This window comes from Halyomorpha halys, unplaced genomic scaffold (genome assembly GCF_000696795.3).
Source record: "Halyomorpha halys isolate HHAL.00 unplaced genomic scaffold, Hhal_1.1 Scaffold230.1, whole genome shotgun sequence".
NCBI classification, from domain to species: domain Eukaryota; kingdom Metazoa; phylum Arthropoda; class Insecta; order Hemiptera; family Pentatomidae; genus Halyomorpha; species Halyomorpha halys.
In genome coordinates, this window is record NW_027114585.1 from 28518 (window position 1) to 49717 (window position 21200).

General features: G+C 27.9%; 1 protein-coding gene across 2 annotated transcripts in view; it reads right to left on the bottom strand.

Annotated features, from left to right (window-relative positions):
* Window positions 1-11507: 11507 nt before the first annotated feature.
* LOC136796851 (zinc finger protein rotund-like) overlaps window positions 11508-21200 on the bottom strand; it is a 337831-nt gene continuing 328138 nt past the window's right edge. For both annotated transcript variants that reach the window (XM_067051754.1, XM_067051753.1), the window contains 2 exons: window positions 19004-19072; window positions 11508-11607 (listed from right to left, as the gene is read on the bottom strand). In XM_067051754.1, the coding sequence (XP_066907855.1) occupies window positions 11518-11607; window positions 19004-19072 (159 nt within the window). In that variant the 3' untranslated portion in view covers window positions 11508-11517. The remainder of the gene's footprint in view (window positions 11608-19003; window positions 19073-21200) is intronic.

Sequence of the window (21200 nt, forward strand, 5' to 3'; positions counted from 1 at the left end):
TACTTTACCTACAATTATCTCCAGATTAAAAATATTTTTCTATCTCAAAGACAATTCAAATATAGACAATTAGTTGGGCTTTAGATGCTTCAATCCTTAGACGGGTATCTCCTCTATAGAAAAGGATAATATGAACTAGGATCGATGGAGAGTACATGTGAAATCTGAATTTGATTTGGTTTTTTTCAGAATGGCAAGACGTGACAAGAGAGAACTTTTTTTTACCTCCCACAGCCATCTGGTCTCTGTCGCGAGGAAGTCAACTTTGACCAATTCATACTTTATATATACACACACATTCATTTTCTTTTGCCTACAAAAATTATATATTTATCATAATTTATTTAGCCAAAAAGGAAAAAGTGAATAATTTTAAATGTATATTTAAAAATATTTGTGACTAGGTTTGAAGATGTAAAAAATTTTGATCTTCTGAGAATTGGCTATGTAGAAGATTTATGACTCTTGGAAAATAGTTTATAGTATTATTTTGAATATTCATAAGAAATAAAACTTGATTTAGTTTAATACCATTCAAACCCCCTTAGATATTCTCGGTATAGTATTTCAATTACTTAAAAAAAAAAAAAATTAAATTTAATTGATATTCAAACATATATTAATATAATATCAGGTAAACGAACGTATTAACAGGCATTTTTACATTTTTCATTGTATTAAAAAGAATATTTAAAATAAAGCCACAACCGAGAAGAAAATCAACATTTAATGAGGTCGTAATGAAAACCTTTATTTCAGTTTATTATCGGCATTTCAACAAAGCAATTTGTGGTAATTAAAAAACAACAAAAACGATCTGGATAACATCATATTTAATTATCCTCTTTTCCTCAATACAATATATTTGAATTAAATATGGAATGGGGACTTCAGCTGCTGACCAAAATTTAAATAAATCTTTTATAAAACGATATCTGATTGGCCAGAGATAATTAATGCTGAATCAGGAGTAAATTAGCTTTAAAATGGACTTGTCATTGGTCCAACCCTCGGCCAGTCGTTATAATAAATACATATAACATTTTATATTTTTACAATTCTATCAGAATACATCAAAGGACTTATTTAATTATTTAAAATAGAATTTATTAGTATAATTAATAAGATCTGTTCAGTAATTGGTAGAAGCACATGTGTAATCTGTAAGGCTTTATGAGAAGCCAAAACTTGATTTCAGAACTCTAATAATATTAATTAATTTATATTAATTACAAGTAAAACATTTTACAAGATGTTAAATTTTTACATTAATTTAAGAAATCTTGTCCTCATTATTTCATTATTATTTATATTAACCTGAAACTATAAGAATTTTGTTTATGTTAATTCAATGTTGCATTTTGATTAAAAATGCAACAAAACAGCGTTAAAGAAAATAAATCAACATAAGATAAAAAAAATAGTAATATTATTTATTTACATTTGCTTTGAAGGAAGAACCTTCTACGAATTTATTTTTTCTGTAAGTTATCTGTAGATAAATCATATTTTCATTGATGTTATTTTATATCCTAAAACTAGGGTAAAATTAAAGTTTTATTGAAAAATAAAAAATTAAATATCTTTGAATTTTTTTTTTATTTTCAAACCTCTTTATTTTTATATATGGTTACAGAATACATTATAATATAATGCAATATATTAAATATCTTTGAACCCCATTTACTCGTCTTATTACAGGCCTTGACATCTCCGGTTGAGTAGGAGTGAAAAAAACAAAAATTGGCAATAATAATTTAACACATATATTAGTTAAAAATAAAAATAGAAAAAACTTAATATACTGATGATACGTAAGTTAGTAAATAATGTTAAATTTATTTGACCAATTTAAAGTAAAATAAAAAAAAGAAACATTTTAAGAGGCATGATTAAATGTGTTCGAACGATTTTTAATTATTGTCATTAATTTTTTTTTTTTTTTTATTGAAAACAGTGTTGTCTTTTCAGCACTTTCTTTTTACCAATGGTTGTTTCATTTTTTGAATGTTATAAAATTTTTTTTTTGGAGTTACGAAATATCACAGCTTTAGCCAAGATATATCACATCCATTAAAAAAAAGTATTTCTTTTTACTGAATTCCTTAGGTATAAAACATTTTTAAAAAAAAATATTTATGTATAAAATAACACGTACATGCATAAAGTACATTACATTCTGCCACAGGATCGGTGGTGGAATGATCCAGCATATATATTAAAATACTTTATCTTTATCTCTATTTTTAAATTTTTATCTCGTTAAACTTTCCTGCCCGCAATGAAATATGGCTCTAAAAGGTACACTATTAAAGTTGATATTTTGAATATTTTAAGAGATATCTGCAATAATGCTATAATAACGCCCCGTATATGAGCAGGAAATAATGTCACCTACATAATATATTCAAATCACACGGTACCACAACCCGACGGCTGACATTTGAGTACGAGTAACAAACCTTAACAACCTGTAAATCATGAGGACTCGGAGTCGAATTAAATTTATAACAGCCTTTCATTTATTCCGAATAAAAAGCATAGGGCAATGTTTATTTTATTCAGAGATATTCATGAGATCAAGACGGGATTGTCGGCTATTTAGAGAACAGAGAAAGTGGTGGTTAACGAGCATCTTTAACTGTCGCTCGGTTTACAGTTTTAGGAGAGTTAATTTGATATTTTTAGAAGTGAGGGGGGGGGGGCACTGTGTTAAAAAAGAAAATGTGCTTCGAAGCGGGGCCGCCCGCTTTGTCTAAGAAAGTGGTCTCTAATGGACTTTAATGAATATGCTAAAGTCCCATTCATCAAAGTCCTGAAGCTTGGCGGCTTCGGAGATCGCAATAAATAAATTTACAGAAAAATAAATTTTCGAAACCTTCTATTATTTCTTATAGTTCTCGAAACGACAGTTTATAAATGTATAGCTATTTGTCGAATTTAGAAAGGCTGCCAAAGCACGATTTCCGTTTATGAGAAAGGATTCATAATTTATCTTTTAAAACTTTTGTGACTAATCCCAATAACATAATTTATTTTTATCAAATATTATAACTTTATATTAATTATACGAAAATTGATATTTTAATTATAAATTATGAGCTAACATTTAATAGTTCAAAAGGGTCTATTATTATTTTTTCATTTTCTAAAAAGGAATAAAGAAATTCTTTTTTATCACTTCTTTATTTTTATTTTTCACTCACACTGGAACGTTTTTGAATATTTGGCTCATTATCCAATTTTATTGCTTTTCTAAAATCAATTATACACTGAGTTTCAATAAAGCTAAGTTTATGATATTTAAAATTACCTCTGAGGAACCAATCGGGTTTTTACATTATATGACCAAAAAATAGTACATATTACAGTTTTGTTTTCAATAATATAACAACCTTTTTGCAATTTTAATCATATTCAGGACGTGATCAGTTAGAGTAAGGTAAAATGTCAAAAAAATTCTCCATTTTGGTGTATTTTCTTTAATATAAAATTTGACTGTTCACTGACATAATTATTGCTATATAGAAATTGCTATAACAATCACAAATCACTCAAATAATATGATATTTTAAATTTTGTCAGCTTATTAAACTAAACAGCATTTAACTTCAATTTTAAAAATTAATGATGTGAAATAAAAGTATTACTAATTAACATTTCATCTTCAATAAGAATTACCGTCGTTTGTCTTTATAAATATCACTTTTAATCTATTTTTTTTTCTGTTTTAGGAATAAATATCCCTTTTTTATTATTTATTTATTTTCCTTTCACATTAGAACAACGTGTCGGGATTTTTTTGCACATTATCCATTTATTTTCGTTTGGTAAAATTAAAGTAATGCACAACATTATATAAATATTTCTACAAAAACAATTATACCTTGAATTTAAATAAAAAATTTAAAAATGAATTAAAAGTAATTCAAAATATATTTTACTATTTACACAGCTAGTTAACTACTTCATATCAATTTACAAATTTAAAACGTTTTTGAGATCAATCTAAACTTTAATTTTAATTTGTTAATTTATATAAAATAATTAACTAGTTGTGCAAATAGTAAAATACATTTTTAATTAGTATTTTTTTCATCTATCATAAAAACCAGCGATTGGTTCCTCAGAGTTATTTATTATTTCGAATAACATAACGTTTAGTAAAAAAAAAAGTTTGATGTTTGCTAATTTTTAGCTTTTATTTCTATTAGCTTCTAACCTTTTCTAATTTAGCAGTCCAATATATTTAACCCACTGTACATTCTAAAAGAAATTGATGTTTTCATGCTTTACATATCCTATTAATCCTAATTGTGTATATATTTAATAATTTATTAATTATTAAATTTAAATAAACTCTTTAAATTATTTATTATGCTTTTTTGTTAGGCTGCTGATCTTAATTTACAACCTTAGTATCTCTAAATGCTAACTGGAGCCTATTAAGTGAAGTTTATTTTCATAATTTTTTTTTTACATTTATTTATTAAATATAAGTAATAGTTACATTATTTATTAATTCAATCATTATTATTACTAAAAAAGATTTTAATTTCCGACTAGATTAGTTCCGAGTAGGTTCCAATTAATTTAGTTAAATCAAAATATGTTTAAAAATGGAGTATATATGGAAATATATCAAAAGTCAGTATAAGTTTGAAAAGTTATTATTTAAAAAACATAGATATTATGTAAATATAAATTTTGAAATAAACTGAATAAGTTTTTGGTGTAGAATTTTATTTTGTCGAAAAACTTTACTTTTTAGAGTGGATATATTCAGCCTTTTTACAATAGAATTTGTAAAAAGTTAGATAAAAAAATATATATATGTTACTGAAAATATGATGCATTTATTAGCAATAAACAATAAAAAATTAATGTTTTTTTAAAGTCTATTTGGGTAAATGGCCTGGTTCTATGAGACTGGGAGTGTTTATTGAAGACAGGTTTCCCCGCCTTCCAACCTAGTCATTAATTCCTTGCAAATTGTCTACAAACTCTACGAATTATCCCGTCAGGAAGTCAAGTGTTAAACTGAGGTTTAAACCAAAGTGGAATCAAGGGAGCGTTTATCTCAATTATTATAAATTATTTAAACTTTTACCTTATTAGTGTCTTTGTACGTTTATAACTGCGCATGTCTGCGATTTGTTTTTTCTCAAAAAAAAATTAAATATATGAATTGGGAATATTGAAGGAGTACTCTCATTGTTTAGCTTTACCGTTAACATCTATATAACGTGAATGCTGATAATTTAATATGAATAAAATAATAATTTATAATAAAATACTTTTTTTAGAGCAAGGCCTAGCGCTGTATTCATTATCATTCTTAGAGTGCACTGAGATATAAAAAAAAAATTATTGCATTAAAAGGGAGACGGAATAGGCAGCGAGGTATGTTAGAGGTACAACAGATCATTCAAGATACGGCTGCAGTAATGCAAGCAGGCGAGCTAATGATCGTGGTAACATCTCGCACAATGGAACTGTGAGATCGTCCGGTGTAACTGCACTCCAGAGGTGGGTATCCTCTGCTGGAGAAGTCGAAGGATTGATCATCATCGGCGGGGAAATCGACAGTTCGATCAAACGGCCATTAGTTGGATTCTTTCATCGGTTCCGAAAAGATGCCATCCGATCGGAAGGAATTTATAAAGTATATACTTTCTCAATAAGGCCTAATGAGGAAGCGCATCGTGTGTGGGGTACGCAGGTTTATATATAACTGTCTTCACCTAACAATTTATAAATTTATGCTCGATATATATACGAACATTCCAAGGCATTTAGTAAACCATCTCAAGAAGATATCAATAGAAAACCGAGTAAACCCCAGTGCGGTATGAACTTAGTTATTGTTATTGAATAACTCATAGGTTTATTAACCTATCTATTGAACTGTTATAACCTATTTATTACTATATAACTTATTATTTAACAATTAGATTTATTAACCCTCCTGGGGCACATCCAGCCTTTATAAGGTGGGAGCTGTTAATTGGGACTGTTCAAGAAACAGTACTTCCTTACAATTTTCATGTGTCGTAGGGGCAGTTTTTTTTTGTTTTGTTTTTTGTAGGTTTATTAAACAATACATATTTTCAGTCGTGGATTTACTATGGGTTCGTGATATCCTCCTTGGGGAACACCCAGCTTCTATAAGTTGTGTACATGGCCTTTGATATCGTCGATGGATACACTTTGAGGTCGTATTACCTTCGGTAAAGAAATTTTACTGGACAAGTTATTTGGCTGATGATCCATTATCGGCTTTAGAGGTACAAGTTTATTATATTATTTAAAAAATTTTAATTTTAGTAGATAAACAGAAATTGAGGCTTCTGCAACAATAAAGATTAGTTCCTTTTTTAACTTTTTCTAATATTTGAGAAACTGTATCTGAAAGACTATTTAGTCTTCACGAACTAATTTAGTTTCATATTGCTCACAATTAATTCTGCTTTATAAATTCATACAATTTGCTCCTTCGTGGTTGAAGTGGTAAAAATATGATAATACTGCGAAATGGTTTCCGGAATTTTTCAGCTATTCTGTGTATTTTTCTATATAAACTATATGAACCAGATGATTTTTTTAAAAATTAGAGACCAAACTGGTGTTTGTAAATCCAATAGTTTCTTTCTAGATACAGTTTGTTAAATATTGAAAAGTATAAACAACGGCCAATTCTTCTTTGTTTAATTTAAAATTTATCTCGCTTGAACAACCGGACTTAATTTTATGGTATTCAGTTAAACATGAAACCCTATCATACCAAATCCAGAATAAGTTGTATGGAAATTTAATATGACTTGATATTTTATCAATTAAATTATCCATTATGATGTTAATATATTTTACGTTCTTAATTTCCCTTCCTTTCAATGGTATTCGGTATAATCTTGGAGGAAGGAGTGAAATAGAGTAAATAAGCTTGCAGAAAACGTGAAGCCGAAAAGGTGGGCCTTATGTGCTTTTCAGGGGCGTGGCAGAGGAATTGACGAAGAGTACCAGCCAATCACTGGCTGCCATCTGTTGCAGTTTAGATTACAATGGCAGAAATTTCTATTAACCTTAATGCAAATTTTCCTTTCGTAACTGTGACATTTTTGGCTTTGAGTATAATCCCACTCAATCTCGTTTCCAATTCTAACCTATACAAGAACTTTCAATGGAGTTCTTCTTATTATTCACAAGTTGTATTAATAAAGTAAGCTAGTGTACATTTAATACAATTTTAAACATTATTAAGGCATTGTAAGAATAGTCCAACACTATGAGTTGCGTTTTTAAATATCGATCAAAAACTAACAAATTGATTTTGGGGAAATAATAAAAAAAACCTAGGCGATAGTACATTTCATATCAACAGTCTAAAAAAAGTTAAAATAATAGATATATCTCTTCACTCCAATACAATTCAACATTTTTTTTTCTTTCGGTAAATATTACTAAACAAAAAAAAAAAAATATATTTTTTAAGTAGATTAAAAAAATTTCGTATACTTGGCGTTTGAGAGAATAAGATGATTTTCCTGGTTTATTAAGTTATAAATAGGATTTGAAGAAGAGTACTTGAACCATGGTATTCACGATATTGGAAAGTTTGTGGGTATTCCCATAGGTTTGATAAGAGATAAAATTAAATATGTTTCAAAAGAATCTGTTTATTAATTTTTTTCATATATTTTGTTTGCTGATGACAAATTTGCCCACTTGATATTTAGCCGAGGTGTCCGAAGGACCGGAACTAAGACATGTGAGGGAAGGAAATTTATTTTAGCCACCTCTTTTTCAGCAGTATTTTAGGAAAAATAATTCTATATAAATATCATCTTCTAACATTACCTTATTTTACTCAAGAAATTATTTAGGGTGTCAATAAAAGCAATACAAAATAAAAATAAATATTTTTTACTGCATGTAAAAATAAACTTTTTTTGCTTTGTTAGCCTCTTCTCGAATCATCGTTATGTTTTATTGATATGTTATTAAAAATTTGAAAAATATCATTAAATTTATAAATAATTGCTGCAGCATATCTAATTTAAGTTATTACCTCAACCTATGAATATATTTTTACATAGCAGTTATTTTGTTTTTTAAATTTTAATTATAAATAATTCATTAGTGCTGACGAATTAATATGTAAATATTAAATTATATCTTCCTATGACCTGTAAATTATTATAACCAATTCATCGATTTAAATTGAAAATATATCTATTTACATTAATGGATAATATTTGCTAAATAATCAAATCAGTTGGATATAAAATTAATTTAGAAACATGCAAAGAAGATTTAAATTTATTTAAAAAATGTATTTTTAATTTCAAATGTGGTATTTATATAATGTATACAAGAAGTTGCGGGCTCATTCCAATTTCTAATATCATATTTAATCAGTTTACTTTACAATAAAATATGCAGGAATATTTCTATTTATTAAATTCCCTGTACAGTTTGTATAAAAAGTTATTTAAAAAATAGTAATAATATTATAAGTATACATTTCTCCTTTTTAAACAGAGTGGCGAAGTAAATGAATCTTTGAAAATTTTAACTACAGTATTTTGAAAAGATTTAGTTGTTTAAAATATATTCATTTATAAAATTCAAAAGCCAGTGGAGGCACAGTTTTAACTATCCATCCCAGCAAAATTTTCCTTTATGATACTATTGTAAATACAAATGTAAGGCCGAATGTTTTTTTTTCTTTACATTACATACAAATTGTCTGGTTTCAGTGGGATCGCATATGAAGTGGTACTTAAGTTCAATATGAACATACTCAACTTGTTTTTATAGGGATGTATATCTTTATATCCGTAGCTACAGATGTTCATTTATTCGTAACATGGACTTTGTATCTGCAGATAATAGCTTATACAAGAAAGTAGAAAATGCAACACTCCAACACTTTTTATTCGGGTGATGTTTATTTTAATTTTATTAGAGCCTGCATACAAAGTACAGTTCAACAAAATTACATGTAAATGGAAGATACATGAAGTATAAATTCAAAATGAAATGATATAAAAAAGAAATGATTTATCTTTAGAAGCAGAGCTGTCTAAAAATATTGGGTTACTACATGGCACAGTAAACTTGTTTTATATATTTATTTTTATTTTTGTTTTGTTTATATATATCACCAAACAGTATATAATTATGCTATTACCATTAACTAGCAATTACAATGTTGTCCATCTTGTTTTTATTTTTCTTCAGTTGTTTTTGGTTTATAATGAAATAATGTTTTTTTTTTCTGAAAATATTAGACTTTTGCACCTTATAGAAGGTCAACGGAGGATTTTATAGCCATTTCATAATCCATATATAAAATTTCACTACTTCATTCACACTACCATCCACTACTACTTAAAAATCCACCCCGACCTTGTAAGTCCGGTTCTTCTCCGAAAAATGCTAAAAAATGTTTGAAAAATAAAAAAATGATGACATTTTGGAATAATTGACACTTTAAGAGCAAATAATGACCCACTCAAACTCTCCTAAACATTGTTTAAGTATTGAAAATGTCTTGTAATTTTTTTCTGATTTTTATAATTCAACGTGGTAAGCAATAAATTTTAGATATGAAATACTTTTAGATCGTTAAGCTCTAGAAGAGGTTGGCCTACGAAAAAAATGAATACAAGGCAAGGCAGCAACTTTGTAGAGTCAGTGTGTTTTGTAATATATACTATAGAGTACTGAGTTCCAATCATGTATAACATAATATATTCTGTTATTCTATATTATTAGGCCCTGATGATCGCTGTGGACCCCCCTTGACTTAGAATACGTTAATAATTTCATAAAAAAACATTTTTTAATTCATCAAGTCCCAGTTAAAAGTGCTGTGGCTTAAAACATAAGAAATTCAACTTCATCTTAAAGAAAATCCCAGATTAATTAGTATATTCCATTTATAAATGGAAAAAATAGGTTATATTATTATTATTATATTATTAATTTGGTTGATTTTTATTTATTGCTAACGCTGAATTAAGGGACCTATACCCGTTAATTATAATTCAAGTTATAACATTGCGGCGTATAAGATGGACATCTAAGGTTGTAGGGCTTAGTAACGAGCGGATCCATAAAATGATAATAAATACTAAACCAACGGATAAACGTCCGAGGGGTAGACCGAAACATGGATGGGAGGATTGTGTTAAAACAGATTTAGTGGAATTGGGTTTGGAGGGGCATCATTGGAAGGATGTTACCTGAGAGCGTTTGGTGGTATCGGCATCGGACCTTGAGTTCGTTAACACATTATTATTATTTTATTTATTGCTAAGAAGGAGCTCGTACCACTGGAATCTTCACTCAGGCAAGGCCACTGAAAAAAACTTCTTATTTCATAGTGAATACTAAAATTTATTTGTTTACGGTAAAAATGTGCAGGAATATAAAAATTCTTCTAGGAATTCTTTTTTATCAGGGGCTTCCCCGGATGGATCCGTCAATGTTTACAGTACGATTATTTCAACAACTGGAAGTGGGAAACGCCAAGTTATATTATCTAGCGCACAAAACTTCAAGTGATTTCCTGTTCCCTTGAAATTGGAGTCATTGAGATTAGTGTTTGTTTTGCCGTGGTTTTTTAACCTCAAAACATCTTTTTTTCCCCTGTTTGTTCTATTTGCTTAGAAGTGACCGATTTGAGGAGTCTACGACACCCTATCGTGTCCCCTATCGCTCTGCCCTGTCACCCTCACACACCCAGGCGGTGCCCGACTGTCGCGACACGGAGATGGCGCGGAGAGATATATTGCATAAATAGTGAGCGGACACATCGATACAGGGACACGCCCCCACCTGTGGGGACCAATTAGCTCACTGCAATAACTAGCGGCTAATATCTAATGAGAGCAACAGGACAAGATGGCCGGCGACGTGGGCCAATGTGAGGGCTGCATTCGACTCGACAGTACCGAGAAGCGAGGAGTTTCAAAAATAATGGATTGTAAGAAAGAATGAAAAATACAAATAAATAACCGACCAGGCAATGTTGCATCATTAGCACAGAAAAGATTAGATCACATTGTTGCTTACAAAATTTTGCCAAAAGTATTGCGCAGTGTGGCCCAACATTAGTAGCGAAAGGCATGAAAATTCTGGCAAGAGAAGTATGCCTTCCAAATGGCGGGTGCTAAGATCAGTGAAAAGGTGATCATATATATATTTTTCTTCCTCCTCCCTTTATTCTCTACTAAGCGACATAACAAAACATTTGATAGATTGCTTCTTCTCGAAGTATAAACGAAAGTGTTTATTTAAAGTTGTTAGAATTTTATATGCAGATTTTTAATTAATTAAATTTTAAAAAGTAGATATCAGTTTTCATTATTAATTATCATCTTAGTTGCCATTACCTTTGCCTTAAAAACATATCAAGTGTAACATAAACAGACATCTATAAAAATATACAATAAAAAAATATTTTTTAACAACTAGTCAATTGACTAAATTACATTAGGGGGTGTACTCTTATATAATATATTGGAATATATAAACAAATAATATTTTAATAATACAATTCATACCTCCTTGGTTGTTTTGGTTCTCGTTCATTTTGGCCTGTAAAATAAAAATTAATTATTATAATAACAAAAAATAATATACTATTCTGTATATTAAGTAGTACATTAAATATATTTTTAAAAAAGTGTAATTTTTTTTTAACTTAAGGTAAATGTCGAAGTTCAAGGTACATATTTGATAATTTTTTTTTAGCACTGAATTAATTATTGACATACTAATGTAATATTTAATTATATTAATATGTCAATATATTAATATTTTACATTTTCGGATGTATGTGATATTAATATATTGATATCACATACATCCGAAAATGTAAAATATTAATATGTCAATATATTAATAATAATATTATTAATGTAAATATTGCATCTTGAGAGGTCAGTAGTGTGTACTTATTTTGATTTGCAATATTTCATTTTTTTAGTTATTAGAGGTTCATAATATTCCTATTAAACTTAAAAAGATTCGATTACCATCAACTATTAGATATAGGATTCTTGATATATCTTGGTATACACAAAATTTATTTTTATAATTTTTTTTAATTTTCAATATTTGACTCTTTGCATTAAAAACGTTTGATTTATTAAAAAAATGGACTCTTAAAAAATTTGATAAAATTATTGGAAGAGGCTGAAAACATCGTATCATTTGTGAGCTACAAAAATTGTTTGGCTTCAGAAACATAAGGCCCAAGGTGCCTTGTAAAGATCCGCCTTTTGTATGAGGTAAATATATATAACTTTTATGAATTTATGTTATATAATATGTACATTTATATCCAGAAACATTGGATATAAATCTATATAAGGTGGACCTATACCTTACAAAGGGCCCCATTAGGTATGAGACGAGTATTTATAATTTTTTAAAGCTATCTATTTATAATCATTTAAACCTATCTAAAATTAAGTTAATTCAACGCCGGTCTGTTAGATTTTAATATCCTTAAACCCCAGGAGTGAAGATTTTGTTAAACATGTATACTTCCTTATACTATATTTATTATTTCTTTTTTATATGCTTTATAAACATAACAATTGTTTTAAAATATTTTTTATTTTAATGTTTTGTCAGTTGTATAATGTTTATATCTCGTTTTTTCATTTAGCTATGACGAAGCCCTTCAAAGTGGGGTGAAACATTGGTTAACAATAAATAGTTTTCTTTTACTGTTTTGATATCTTTATTGACCGCCACCCTTCCTATCTTCTAGGATTCCTAACTTCCTATCTTCTAAACCCCTAACGTATGTTTTTTTTTTTCTTCTTTTTTTTGTCAGTACTGATGATTCCTAAGTTTGTAAAACGTCGGTGAGTAATTTATTTAGTTGGAATATTGTGTTATGTCTCACTATTTTAGTATTTCTTATTTTATTTTTTGAATTTTTATTCTTATTTTTGTAATAACAACATTTTTAATTACTTAAGTATTATTTTATATATAATATTTTTGAATAAATTAATTTAAATTTTTGCCGTAAATAGACTACCAGGAAGAAATAAAACTTTTTAAATACCACTATAACGATGATAATTGACCTTAAATGCAGATAAGAGAGAGCCCTGTTTGCGAAAAGCCGGAAGGGGCGGACTGATTTTGGGCCAAAAAATGTCGACACTGATTTAGTGCAGTGAGATTGCTGATATATATTTGTCAATCAATCGATTTATTACATCTAGAGTCGAAAGCTAATTGTTCGTCTTATCGGGAACGGCATTCTTGTGACGGTGAGAACGCTCACTTCTGAAGTTAACAGTATTCAACAGTGACTGGGAATAAAAATTAATAGCCTATACATTAAGCCTGCAAAAATTTGATTTCTGAAAATGATGTTAAAAACTTTTGCTCTTAATGCAATAACGCACTTTAAATATTTATTATTTAATTACTTTAAATTATTTTTTAAAAATATATTAATGAGATATGTCGTCATATTGATACTAGCACTACTCTGCGTATCTTTTTGAACAGATGTTTCTAAACAACTTCAATTTGTATTAAACATATCAAATAATGGTCCATTTTAGTAGTTATTAATTTAAATTAAATTCAGTTATTAATATAAAACGGAAAATGGGGACATTTCTACATTGAATTACTGTTGGTTGATTCATATAACTTTTGTTACAATATTATAATTTTAAAAAAATTATTATTTTATATATTATTTTATCTTTATATATTATTTTATTATATTTTTTATATTTAAATTTTGTATGATTTTTTTCTTCGTTGGTTTGATGAATTGAGCTCATTCCAATTTAAGATAAAAATAATAAAAGAAAACAGTTGAAAATTCAGAATAAAATTTAAGTATTTTGTGAAAATGGTATTGGCTTGCAATAAAACCTATATTTTTAATATTGTTTATACTTTAATTTTGTATGATTTATTCTTCTTTAATTTGATGAATTCAATTCATTTCGATTTACAATAAAATAAAACAGTTAAAAATACAGAGTAAAATATAAGTAGAAATATTAATAATAACATAATGATTTTATTTTTATTAAATGAATAAGTTTAACGGTTTTTTCATAACACATAATATCGATTCGAATGTAATTGTATATAATTGGAAAAGTTTGTCGGAGGGTGCGGTCAGCAAAGAACATCATAAATAAACAAAACCATATTTATTTATTTTATGCCGACGTTTCGACCTGAATTTCAGTCATAAAATAAATAATAGCCCTGATGAAGACCTGAAATTCAGTTCGAAACGTCGCCATAAAATAAATAAATATGGTTTTGTTTATTTATGTTGTTCTTTGCTGACCGCACCCCCCGACAAACTTCTCCAATCATTAATCTACGGTCAACTATCTACACCTCGTAATTGTATATATTTTTTTATTTATTAATTTAATTATTGATAAAATATAACATGAAAGGGTAAATGTATATAAAATAATAAACATAGTAACAAAAATAAGGTATAACAAATAATATGCACTATGACGTCGTCTTCGGAGCATTTGACAATCGCAATCTTCTTTTATTTTGTTTGAAAAATGGCTTTCCATAAAATTGAATTAGTTTTCTCCAAGAAACCAACAATTAGACTATCATTAATAAAAATTCATCGAAGAACGTTATAAATTTTTTTTCAGCCATATAGAGGTTTGTGAATGCATGATTTTTTAAAAATATATTTGAATTAATGTACCGGCATTACTAGAACCTTCTTATAAGACTTAAAATTATAAAGCTTTCATAAAAGTTATCATTTGATATTTTCAAGTATATTTTTTGCTATATTAACTATATTAAATTCATGAAAGCAGGTGAAAGCGAACAGTAAAAGTATTACTTCAACTTTTTATTTTTGTCATAATCATTTCAAAATGTTAAAGTTACAATGTAAGACGGACATCTGCCGTTAACAACATTAATTTTTGCGTTCACATATATAGCGTTTTTTTTTTATATGGTATGAAGTATAAGAACCATATAACTTTAAATTGCCGACTTCACCTTTGCCATGAATAATATTGTCTTTAAATTTAATTTTGATATAAACAACATTGATAAATGTGAAATGAAAATCTGCATTGATGATTAATCACACTCATTAAATACAACAATGTAATTAATTCGAATTATAAAAAATTGAGTTCTGCAGGTGAAGCGTACAATGTATAAACCGTTGACTGTTTTTATTAGCAACTCAAAAAGTCTCTACCATGAAACTGACGTTATAGCTATCTCCATATCAGATATTGTAATTAACAATATATTATTGCGTGTTAGGACTACATTTTTTTCTAAGACAACATTCTAGTTTATATTTTTTACTATGATCGTTTTTATTTTATTTTTTTACTTGGTACACTGGTTTTTAACTATTCAACTGTTCAAAAAAAAAAAAAAAAAATGGAAATCATCCGCTTAAAACGAGGCTGTCATGTACGAATCGTATGAGATATAGTGTTCTAACAAGTGTGCTCATAATAGGTGAGCCGTGAATCACACAGTACACGAACCCAAAAAGGAGAAAAAAGTCATTTGTTTTTCCCAATTTTTTGTTACTTTAATTAAAACTATGTATTCATTAGTTAAAATTTATGAGCCTGCCAAGTATAGAGGGAATAAAAAATGGCAGATTTTTGTATACGTTAAAAAAATTAATTTATCATTGGAAGCTCCATTTCATTAAAACTACCTACAACTCTAGACAAGCATAGAATAAAACATTGAGTAAATTTAATAAAATATCAGCCCTAACAGAGCTGTTTACGATCATTAGTTTCCGGGACACAGTTCTTTAAAATGATATATACATTTCATGAAATATATACTGTGATATATATATAGATACCTGTGATTAGAGTAGTGAAGATGCACAAATTGTGACATGATTTCCTAGAAGAAATTATGAGGTTTAAGGTGTATGAATATTGGACAGTGGTCCCGAAACCTTGTACCATGTAGTGATATTTTTAATAAAAAATTTCATTAAATTGGAAGTCATTAACCTCAAAAGAAAAATTATTTCATGAAATATATACTGAAAAATCAGTAGTTGATTTTTTATTTATTGTGGGAAATCTACAGTTCAGGGACCAATAGACGTTCTCATATCTATTAGCACTAAGTTAAGTCGAGCATACTATAATGTATTTTATAACCTTTATCGTCCTATGAATAGTAGCTTTTATGATATTTTTCAAAATAAATTTACAAAATGTTGATTTTGGATTGTTCGAAAAAACGTGATAAAAAATTCAGAAACTTTATTGGTCCTACAGATCTCTATCAGCAATCAAATCAAACATAGTTTAATGTACTATAAAGTAATTTATGATGTTTATCTTCGTAGAGGTTTGTAGTTTTTTTTTATAATTTTGTTTATGAAATTTTGTCCGAAAAACTATAAATAAACATCATGAGCATTATAGCACATTAAACTTGCTTTAATTTGAGTGCTAATAGACATCTGTTCGTCTCATAGTTCCTGAGATGTAGATTTCCCACAATAATTCACCAACTACTGATTTATCAGTACATTTTTATGAAATTGTGCATTTAAAAAACTGTGTCTCGGGAACTATTGAACGTAAAAAGCTCTCTAAGGCTCATATTTTAGTCAATTTATTTTACTTTGTGTTCAATTTGGTTGTCCAAATGAAAAATTATTTTTTTATATATAAGAAGATGGTTAGGGTTGCGGTCAAAAAAAGAACAAATAGTTTATAACTAATTTAATGTCCGACGTTTCGCCCCAATTTGCAGGGCTTCATCAGGGCTAAAAAGATACAAAAAAAATTGAGAATATTACTACAATAATGTAATTTAAGTTAGGATAAATATTATGTAAAAATAAAGTGATAAGAAATTACATATAAATAAAAGGAAGGAAGATATAAAATAGTATTAATAGAAACAATGATTAGAGTAAAACTTTAATAAAAAATAGTAAAAAAAAAACGTCGGACATTAAAATAGTTATAAACTATTTGTTCTTTTTTGACCGCAACCCTGATCATCTTCTTATATATAAATTTTTACGGTCAACAATATATACATATATAAATTTTTTTTTTATAATATTTTGTATTCCCCCTAACTATACTTGGTCGACTCATCAATGCTGATTAGTGAACTAACCTAATTTTCAAATATTTTTCGAGAAGGCCCCGTTTGGGAACGGGGTTGGGCCGAGCTCAGTTTACGGCTTATGTTCCGCAACATTATGTGGGTTGGGAATCATTAGTTTAAACTAAGGACGTTTAGTGTTTTTACTAGAAAAATACAAGAGAAAACAATTGATTTTCTGAATTTGATTATCAATATATATTTTATTAATTTAGAACTGTTAGGTCAATTTTCTCTGGAAGCTACAGTTTGATGTACAGAAAGTAATTTTTCCCAGCAAAATTATACTTTGAAAAATCATGTTTGACTTTATCTAGAAAAGATTATTTTTTTCTATTAATTAGGTTTTTAATTGAATTTTTTGAGCAGACAAAATTGTCATTTCTTGTCCGTGTCCATGATAGACCTCCACTTTGATGTTCTGAGAGTCTTTTTCCAAGGGTGAATTCTTAGCGCTTGGGCCATTGCCTGTTTAGATTCTATTTCAGTATTTTTGAAATGTTTAAGGCAATTTATTTAGAATCAAGTAGCAAATATGCTCAAATCTATTGCTTTTTTCACCTCGTTTCTGATGTTTCTCAAATATTAATATTTTCTGCGGATCTAAACTGTCGAAAATACCTGTCGATAGTTCTTTCAAGTCGGTTACACGACACCAGAGTGGAATCAAATCAACCTAATCGTGATTGTTTGGTCATCCCTCCTAATTACCATGATGGATGTTTCGTATTGTGTTGAGAACTATACTTTTTCTTCTTGTTAGCATGGTATAGTGTATGGAATGGTTTAAGTTTCTTTATAATTTGTTGAGGATTGATATAAGTAAAATTTTTGCCACTTAGAGATTAAAAATGAACAGTTATTTTTTTTATTTTATTTCAAAAAGTACTTTAAAAAAATAAAGCAACATATCGTGAATAACAATCTGTGTTATATTGGCATAGTCTTAATTAATTTAAATAAAATACATCGATATTCTGTCGTTCACCATATCATTTATTATAAATTTCTGTTCTGACAGTGGTGTGTGGAATGATACATTTTTTACATGGTATTGAGATAAATGTTTTTGTAAAAATATTATTATGCTTAGCATGCATAATCATTTTTGATGGTTTAGTGTTGAGGCCTATTTTTTTTAGATGGTTTGTACCATTATTAATTCTTTGAAAACTAACGTTCAAAATTGTTGCTAACTGTGAGAATTGAGAAATATTTTCAACAATTTATTAATAAGCTTTCTTAAAGGATAAAATGAAAAAGAGATAAGAAACTATGTGTAAAAAGATATCAATATAAACAATCTAGCACAAAACATAGACCATAAATGGTTAGGAAGTTAAAGATGGATTAACTTACAATGAAATAAATAATGAACTAATAGAAAAAAAATCTATTAATTAATCAAGAAGTTAAACTAATCTGGTTATATTAATGTATCTTTTTGGTATTCACTTTTAACTTATGTTTTATATTTGTGTATTTATTATATGCATAACATATAACTTTTTTTTAAAAGTCACATAAATAGTCTTACATTAGCTTTAACTACTCTCTAGACTAGCAGTGTGTTTCGAAATGTTGGCTATTAACAGTTAAAACTATTTCTTAATATTATGTTGACCTTCATAATCATCATCATAATTATCATCTATATGTATATATGACACGTAACAGGGTTTACAAGTTTTGAAGGCCTTGAGTTAATAAGAAGGGTATCATTTCTGCTATTTAATAAAACATACACTTGTCAATGTTAAGCCTGTTCATTATGTTACTGAATGGTTTTAATTATACGTTAGTTTAGAAATATTTAATTATACACTACCTCATAGCCCTGCTTCACCATTGACTGCCTCGTCCAAGAGTAGTCGTCTTTTCCGTGGGGAGGGCATTGCTGAAACAAAAAAAAAAGGAATTAGCTATAAAACTATTAGAAAATTAATGAAAGCAATTCATGCTAAAGAGAACAAAGAGTGTATTATATTTACTTCAGTTATATAAATTATATTTTTATAATGTCGACTTCTCGAAGGAGTCATCGCGTTAGATCAGACGATCAATTAGGGGAAATAGACTAGCTTCGAGATGAGAACCTCATTCCAGGACATTTCTGTCGTTCTTCCAGTGAATGTGAGGGCTTCCGCTGCGCAACTCATCTCTAGAATATTATTTAAATGGAAATTGTTTATTCGGAATGCCCGCTCGAATTCGAGATAATTACATGAAACTTGTAGCGTAATTATGGGAGAGATCGAGTTGGACTAGTGGAACGCGGTGTGTTTTGATATCCCCGATGAATGTGTTAGGCTAGGAAATTTCTACATTAAAAAATTATAGTTATTATAAAATATAACCAACAGTATTGATGAAGTGTCTTTATTTTCATATTCTATATCATATTATACAAATATGGAAATATGGTATTGTTAAATTCCTTATTCCAGTATTTACCATTTAAAGTATTGATTATATTTTTTTCAGTCATTATAAATTCACCTCAACATTTTTTTCAATATGAATTTATAACGGAACACCTGCTTACTAAATGGAGCCTGTTTTAATCTTCCTTACTATTACATAGAATAGATGTTTATATTATGATGATAAAATGACCTTAAACCAAGGTTTACAGATTAAATTAAAAAAAGTTCGTTTGGTGTGTTAAACACTGAATCAATTGAATCGGATTTTCATTATTTATGTACCTAACATTAGTTAATTTTTGTTTAAATATATAAATTTTATTCAATTTTAGTCTCAAAAATATTTTTATTTTTAAGGCCGACGTTTCGGCCAATTCGGCCATCCTCAAGGACAATCTATCTCACTCAGCTTTTATTATTAATATGATCTTTAACAATTTTGAGCAAATAACAATATTATTAATAAATTATCATACTTTAATACAATTTTAGAACCACATCATTTAAAAAACAATTTTATGCAGGCCATTCTGCCCAGGTCATTACTTTAAGTCCACAAATTACCTTATGAGACAATGTTATCATATAATTTTATTAATAAGCAATTCTTAGATTATGTCTAATTACCCTATTTTGTCAATCCTTCACATTAAATTTAAAATTAAAACTTTTTATTACAGTTAATTTTTACTTCCCCATACTCAGGTCAGGCATTTAATTTATTTATTTCAACTATATTTTTGTTAAATTTCCTCTTTTTTGGCTGGACTCAAGTATTTTTCTTTTGAATGCATTATTTTCATAACTATGATATGACATAAAGAAATAGTTTTGAGACTAAAATTGGATTAAATTTATTTATTTAAACAATAATAACCAGAAGCAAGAAAGTGTAAAGATTATATAGAAATTAAATTCAAGTCCATTATTCAACTAATGATATCCAACGCCTATTATATAAATCATTAATTATTTTTTTAGTTTAACTAATTGCTGAATGCATTTCCATTTTCCTATCTTTCCATACCAGCTGTTATTCTTTCTCTTTATATCCTCTATTTCTAAGATTTTTCGTAAACGGAAATTTTCATATATTAAAAAGTGTGATACTGGAGGAATACCTACATGCCATATCAAACACAATTACTTCGTTAAATTAGTGCTAAATAAATAACATTCGTTTGTATGATACCAAATACATATAATTAAATAAACAATTTGTGTGATTATATTTTTGAAATGATCAATGGAAAACAAATTTGAACCCTTAGTAAAAAAAAATAAGAAGTGTAGTTTTAGTAAGTTAATCAAAAGTAAGATCTTGGACTACAATGTGTCTGTCTGGAGACAGCTTATATAATTCCATGAGCTGGAGTGAAAAATAAGTTATTGTATCCAAATTTTTATTACTTTGTGAAAACTATATACATTAATCAGTGATAACTTTTCCAACCATAGTTGAGGGGAACAGAAAATGGTGCCTGTGTTTTTTTCTTTAAGCCCACCTATTCCATCGCTTACTTCATAACCAAACCTCTGCATCAATGTAAAACAATGTATATAGCCATTAATGTATATTGATTACCATTATAAATATTA